Source organism: Rhinolophus ferrumequinum, chromosome X (assembly GCF_004115265.2).
Source record: "Rhinolophus ferrumequinum isolate MPI-CBG mRhiFer1 chromosome X, mRhiFer1_v1.p, whole genome shotgun sequence".
Taxonomy (NCBI): domain Eukaryota; kingdom Metazoa; phylum Chordata; class Mammalia; order Chiroptera; family Rhinolophidae; genus Rhinolophus; species Rhinolophus ferrumequinum.
The window spans coordinates 1206700-1213524 of NC_046284.1; the positions used below are offsets into that span (position 1 = coordinate 1206700).

Here is a 6825-nt window from a genome sequence, read left to right on the forward strand (position 1 = left end):
GTTAAGAGCTTGACCGCACGGTGGGAGGAAGGCTGGATGTCCTCAGAGGCAGTACAGTAAGACTTGGCGCAATGAGTGGGATGTTGACTCGATGTATTTAACAAGTATCTACCAAGTGCTGGACACAATGCCAAGCTCTCTGTTAGGTGGCAAAGAATTGCCCGGATGATGAGGACAGGCTCTGTCATAGAGATGCTCCCAGTCTAGGAGGACAGACCAGGAAGCCAGTCATTATTGCCCAACGTGCTAAGTGCTATCAGCGAGTTTGAACAGAGGGCTCTGGGGCTGAAGAATGTGGAACCGACCCTGCCTGTGGGGACTGGAGACTCACAGAGCCAGAGGTGACTGACCTGTGTGTATCTTCAAGGCTGAAGAGTGACATTAGAGACCCAGGAAGGGGTTGGGCTGTCCATGGCAGTTGTAAGCTGAGGAGACATCAGCAGGAAGCTTGAAAGAGGCAGCTTTCCCAGAGCAGTGATAGTTTCAAGTGGCTTAAGCTTTGAGGTCTGGGAAGGGAGAGCAGTGGGTGTGCAGGCATAGGAGGCAGCAGGTGATGAGCAGAGGGACCTGATGCGCCATGAAGGCGGGCCAAGGGCACTTTCAAAGTAGGGAAATGGCACGATCACATCTAAGTTTTAGGTAACCGGATGATCTCTAATGTCCCCCCTTCCCTGAGACTTTATGATAAGTGCCAAATGTGTTGTATGAAAAGCAAGGGGCAGGGCACCAAGGTTCAAGCAGGGTCCTATCTTCCACCCCCTGGGGAATCTGCAGAGAAGCAAGAGAGAAAAAAGTGCTTTTTCCCAGCTTATAGCGTAGGCAGGTTAGCTGGCCCCAGGGAACTTGGAAGAAGGGGCAGACAAAATGTGCTTAAGAAATCATGTTAAATATTTATTAAAGGGATTCTATTGATCATATAATCACGTGTATGGGCCATAAGGTAGCCTCCCTGCAAAGCACCCTGCTAGAAGGCATTTCCAGCACCTAATACAGAACCAGGCGCCCCAGAGGAGGACAGAGGGAGGGAAAGGGAGGTAAGACACTGCTTTTAGGAGACTGCCCCGGTTCGGCGGCTCGGGGGTTCCCAAGCTCGGGACTGATGACCTCCCACCAGCAGGTGGCAAGATAAAATCCCCGCGCGCCTCGCAAGGGTGGAGTGGGCGGAGCGTCCCCGGTCGGCGCGCGCAGCCTCCCATCCTCTTTTCTGGGAGCACCGGAAGAAGGCGGTCCTCTTTCTGTGCCCGGCGCAGCCATGGTAAGGTGGCTTCTTCACAAGCTCTTGAGATGCATCAGCTTCCATCCTCCCGGGGCCGGGGCTGCCGGGGGCTTCGGGGCCCCCGCAGGGGGTGGCCGGGCAGAGGCGAACAGAGTGCAGCCTGCGGGGTTGACCCAGGCGGGCTGGAGGGCAAGGGCGCGCGCCGACTCTAAGAGGTGGGTGCGGGGAGGGGATCGGTGCCTCTGGCGGGAAGGCCTCGGTTTCTGGCCCGGCCACGCTTCGTGCGACCCTGAGAGAAGCAGCTTTCTTCCCAGTCCGGAGCCTCGGGTGGGTCCTGAGGGCAGACAGTGGCTGGCGCGGGTGGCCGGCGGCTACGATCGGCAGAGAAGCGTTTTTTTCCGTCATTGTCTTGGTAAGGCCTGACTGTATAGTGTGGCCGGTAAGCGTCTGTACACAGCATTAAAAGTTTTCCTTCCGCGTCTTAAAGTGAAAGCGAGTATCGGCTTCAGAGTACGGGGCAGCAGTTCTTGGCACGTGGTTGTGCGGAGGTCAGTTTGGCAGCAGACACTTAAAAACTAGACGATTATGTTGCGGAAACTCCTATTAAGTAGAAACACGGATCGAGTTCTGGTCCATTTCTGTTGCTGGCTGGCTGGGAGCCAAGAGATCGGCCCCTGTCCATTTCACTGGCATAGTGTCCTAGGGAAAAAAAAAGGCTCGAGAAGCAGACACTTAAGCAGTAACACGAAAATACAAAACTCTCCCTCAGGCTCGTGGTCCCAAGAAGCATCTGAAGCGGGTAGCGGCTCCAAAGCACTGGATGCTGGATAAACTGACTGGTGTGTTTGTAAGTATCGTTACATTGTAAACGTTTTACATACTGTATCATATATATACATTGTATCTTTTCCAGTTTCATTGACAGTTATTTGAGGGACATTTTATACTGTTTCTGTGTCAGGCAGCCCTTGTTACTATATCCATAAATGTTTCTTGCAGCACTTCCCATAAGATTTTTTTTACCTCATTCCACACACTTGCACAGATTGGGGACCCACATGTGCTTAACAGGCCTGGGCCTCTGAAGGGCAAAGTGCTGTAAAACCTGAAGGTCTGGAATAGTTTTGTAAGCTTTAAACACCTCTCCTTGACCCAGACTGGGGGTGATGGACAGTCTGGTGTCCAGTTAATGGATCTCAGGACTTGGGAAATGGGTTTGAGAGAATTTCAACAATAGTTCAAGAGGGTTTTGTTGTTGTCATTTTTACCGTATTACAGGCTCCTCGTCCATCCACTGGTCCCCACAAGCTGAGGGAATGTCTCCCTCTCATCATCTTCCTAAGGAACAGACTGAAGTATGCCCTAACAGGAGATGAAGTCAAGAAGATTTGCATGCAGCGGTTCATTAAGATCGATGGCAAGGTCCGAACTGATGTCACCTACCCGGCTGGTTTTATGGGTAAGTGGCCAGTGGTGGCTCCTTGGGATTCATCCATGTCCCTCTGAAACGAAATGGCAGTTGTATTGAGTACTGATAGGCTTTTAGCCTGTTGGTTGGTCTGACGGAAAGCATGACCTTCCTCCTTAGTTTTACTTAGATATTGTAGGGCTGCACATAATCATGGATCGCTCGTAAAAACTACGGTTGTGAAGCATTGCAACATGAAAGATTAGCTGGCCATCATTGTTAGTCTTCAGAATCCTTGGTTGGTATTTGAATCCTTCAGAATGTTGGTATTTGAAATGAAAAGCATATGGGTTTTTCCTTAGAGTGGTGTGATGGGGTGGTGGGAGTCACCATAGTAACCTGAGTTCCTGTGATATTAGATGTCATCAGCATTGACAAGACAGGAGAGAACTTCCGACTGATCTATGACACCAAGGGTCGCTTTGCTGTTCATCGCATTACACCTGAGGAGGCAAAGGTAGGTGTTTTGCCATAGCTGTATAGCAAGCATCTTGTTGCTGGGTATCTATTAGGCTGGTGCAACAGTAATTGCCGTGTAAAAGGTGAAAAATAAATGCAAAAACCACAATTACTTTTGCACCAAGTTAATAATGTGAACTTCACATCCTCAGCTTGTCTGTTTTCTTTTTTTATGGCAAAAATGAATTCCAGTTGAACGGTGACTTCCTAGTTGTCTTTTTTAGAGGAGGGCGAGTGATTTCTAGGCACATTTATGAGTCCCTAAAGTAAGGGTCCTTTAAGGATCAAGGACCAGAAAAGCAGTATCTGGTCCATGCATTGGCCCTTTGTCATGTCCGCATTTGTGGGTGTAGCTTTGCTCTGGAGGGAAAGGTGGTAATGGAGGAGGCTGAAAATCCTTGGGGCACTAGTTTGAGGTAGGTCCAAAAAAGATTCCGGGCAATACATTGATTATTTAATCTGGTTTGTTGTGATGGTTTTACACAAAGGTTTGAGGCGTCTTGACTTATTGGCTGTAAATGAAGGTTAATTGAATTGGCGGAATCAGCTCCTAATTTCCTTAGCTTCCTTGTTATCAGCAGGCTGCAGGGTTTGTCCAAGGGCATCAGGGTGATTTGATTTACTTTAAGGATGTTCATGAGTGAGAAATGCAAAGTTGAAATCTTTGTTGATTAGATGAGTTTCTAATACAATTGCAGTTTGTGAGACAAGTCAGCTGTGATGGGGAGGGAGGGGCCATGAGGCTTGAACAGCCTGGGGGAAGGAGGGTGGTTGGCCTTGGAGACAGGACAGTGGTGCTCATCGGCCCACCTCACCCCGCAGTTTGAGGTGGTGCCGCGCCTGCCTTGGACTTAACCGTGGGGGTGACAGGTGCTAGGGGGCTAGCCTAGAGAGGGGCAGTGGACAGGGTAAACTGACAGGAGGGTGGCTGAAGTTGCCGCCGCCATTGTTCTGCGGCTCTTCCCTTGTAGGGTGTTCCCTTCAGCTGTGACTTGTGGCTGTGAAGGAAGCTTTTCATCCACTCTGGAGCATACTGCGCATGAGCTAGACTAAATGGCTAACCCTGTGTGTTTCTAGTACAAGTTGTGCAAAGTGAGAAAGATCTTTGTGGGCACAAAAGGAATCCCTCACCTGGTGACCCACGATGCTCGCACCATCCGCTACCCTGACCCCCTCATCAAGGTGAACGACACCATTCAGATTGATTTGGAGACTGGCAAAATTACTGATTTCATCAAGTTTGACACTGGTAAGCAGCCTATACCTGGGCCTTCTCTTCAAAGCCCACCTGTAAGAGCTGTTCTTTGCTTTTCTGCCCCCCCTTTACTAATGGAAATTGAATCGTGCATTGTGACTCACACAGGGTTCTGTCTAGGTGATTCTGATGTGTGCCTAATTAGCAGCCAAAGCCGCATGTCTCCTGTTGGTTTGAGAAGAGGGCAGCTCTTAAAGTTTCGAGAAATAGGCAGGCAGCGTGTGAAACTACCGTGTCTTGTTTCTGTGGCTTTGTGGGGGCAGTAAGGGTTAGAGATGGGAATGTATTCCAAATGGTGGGGAGGGAGGTCAGCTCAGAGAGGAGGGAGAAGTTGAGGGGCGTGTCTATTTGAGTGGAGGGTAGAAACCACCAGCGCGCAGGTGTATAGCCTTTCCACTTCAAGAGGCCCAGCTGTTCAGAACGTCCCGAGTAGCTGAGATGAGTGAGGTCTGCCATAGCATACATTCTAAGGCCTGAGCTGGCTGTCTCTAAAGCTCCCCTGTCTCTGGAAACTGCTTGAGGGCTGGGCAGGAAAGTCTGGCCCCAGAGCAGAGCAGCCTAATTGTGATGCAGTTTTGTTAATGCTAAGGCAGGAACATAGCAGAGAGCTGTGCCTTGAGGGGTGGGGGCAGCAGTAGTCTAGGCGAGACATGATGAGGACCTGGCAAGGTAGAGGTTCGCATCCGTTAGGTGTGCAGAAGGGCCAGGCAAATCCTAGGGAGTAAATGCGAGTGGGAGAAGGGGCTGGCAAACTTACACCTGCCTGGTCATCCGTTACATTCGGAGCTTGCACGGCGCCTTGCTCAGTACGTTCTTCCTTCCTGCCCAGGTAACCTGTGCATGGTGACTGGAGGTGCCAACCTGGGAAGAATTGGAGTGATCACCAACAGAGAGAGACACCCTGGTTCTTTTGATGTGGTTCATGTGAAAGATGCCAATGGCAACAGCTTTGCCACCCGGCTCTCCAACATTTTTGTTATTGGCAAAGTAAGTCTGGCTCTCCCTTCTGTGGTCCAGGGAGTGTGAGTGCTGGTGCTCTGGGGCTGGCTCCTGGCTGGCTGCACAGAACCTAGTGGAAGGCCTCTTCTGGGATGGGGCTCACAGCAGGGCAGGGCCAAATCCCTGCTTCTTCCAGATGACACAGTCAGCAGGGGCCTGCTGTAAATGACGCGTCAGACATCGAGTGTGCCAAGCCTCTGATGGAGCTGGTGTATGGCAGGTTTTCATTCTCGTTATCTCCTTCAGGGCAACAAACCATGGATTTCTCTTCCTCGTGGAAAGGGTATCCGCCTCACCATTGCTGAAGAGAGAGACAAGAGGCTGGCAGCCAAACAGAGCAGTGGGTGAAATGATCTCTAGGTGACAATGATTGGAAGAGCCTTGAACCCCAATTAAAGATGCTACAACATAATGAATTGCCTTGTTTTGTTTTCATTTATTGCTATTTATGTCATTCATGCTATTGACTTTGTATCATGAAGTGTAGATTGACTTTTCAGGCAGGCTTAGGCATGCTGTGATATAGTTCTTCCATGTCTTACAGGCTCTGCCTGGGTGGTGGTGGGAGGGAGAACACACCGGACATGGCCAGGAGGGAGCAGCAGTCAGGGTCATAGCCAAGAAGTCATCTACCCTGTTAAGTCATCTTGGCTTTAAGAAGACGAATGATGCCCTTGTTTTCCTGGTCTTTCCGGCCACTGTAGTTCTCAGCTCCGTCCTCAGGACTCTGCAAAACTGAAACCGGGTAGAAAATCAACTTGTTGCTGCTTGCCCAGACATGCAGGGGCAGGTCAGGCTTGCCTGTGGGTGTCAGCTGTGCGTGCTGCAGGGGGTCGACTGTCAGAGTTCACCTCAAGCCAGGGGTCCCTGCAAAGCCGGTCTTGCTAAAAACAAACCGCCTTTGCCTCCTATAGCCAGGTTTGCCAGCCTTCATGCTGTTGGGCCAGATAAATTGTGGGATATCAAATGGCACCCATTAGATCTCACAGCAAGCCTCCTGCTCTGCCCAGTTGTAATAACCACAAATAACTCCAGGTATTGCCAGATCCCCACTGGGGAGCTAGATTATCCTATGTGAAGCACTGCCCTATAGATACTGTTGTATTCCACATCTTTATTACAGGGTTAGGGGTAAAGATTGTTTGGATATCTTGCACCTGAGGCGTGATGAGCCTATGCAGTCACTTGGCATATTTATCTGGATGTGTCTAATGTCACTCCAGGCCCATGGCCCAGCAGAGGTCTGCTGCGGCTTGGGGCAGCGTCTCCACCTCTGGCTGGCTCCAGGGGCCGGAGTCTGAAGACAGGTATTGCCAAAGAACTGAGCAAGGTTCAAACCAGTCAGCTAAATGTGGCATGTCCGGGAATTGCCCAAACCCAGGAATTGTGTGCAACCAAAGCTGGTGGGGCAGGCGTGTGAAAGTGGGT

General features: G+C 50.4%; 1 protein-coding gene across 1 annotated transcript; it reads left to right on the plus strand.

Moving 5' to 3' along the window:
• Nucleotides 1-1172: 1172 nt before the first annotated feature.
• On the plus strand, nucleotides 1173-5807 carry RPS4X (ribosomal protein S4 X-linked). Its single transcript, XM_033113255.1, has 7 exons — nucleotides 1173-1255; nucleotides 1986-2063; nucleotides 2495-2675; nucleotides 3044-3141; nucleotides 4221-4392; nucleotides 5228-5385; nucleotides 5644-5807. Exons 1-7 carry the CDS (start codon nucleotides 1253-1255, stop codon nucleotides 5743-5745), a joined length of 792 nt encoding a protein of 263 aa, XP_032969146.1. The 5' UTR covers nucleotides 1173-1252; the 3' UTR covers nucleotides 5746-5807.
• The last annotated feature ends 1018 nt before the right edge of the window (nucleotides 5808-6825 follow it).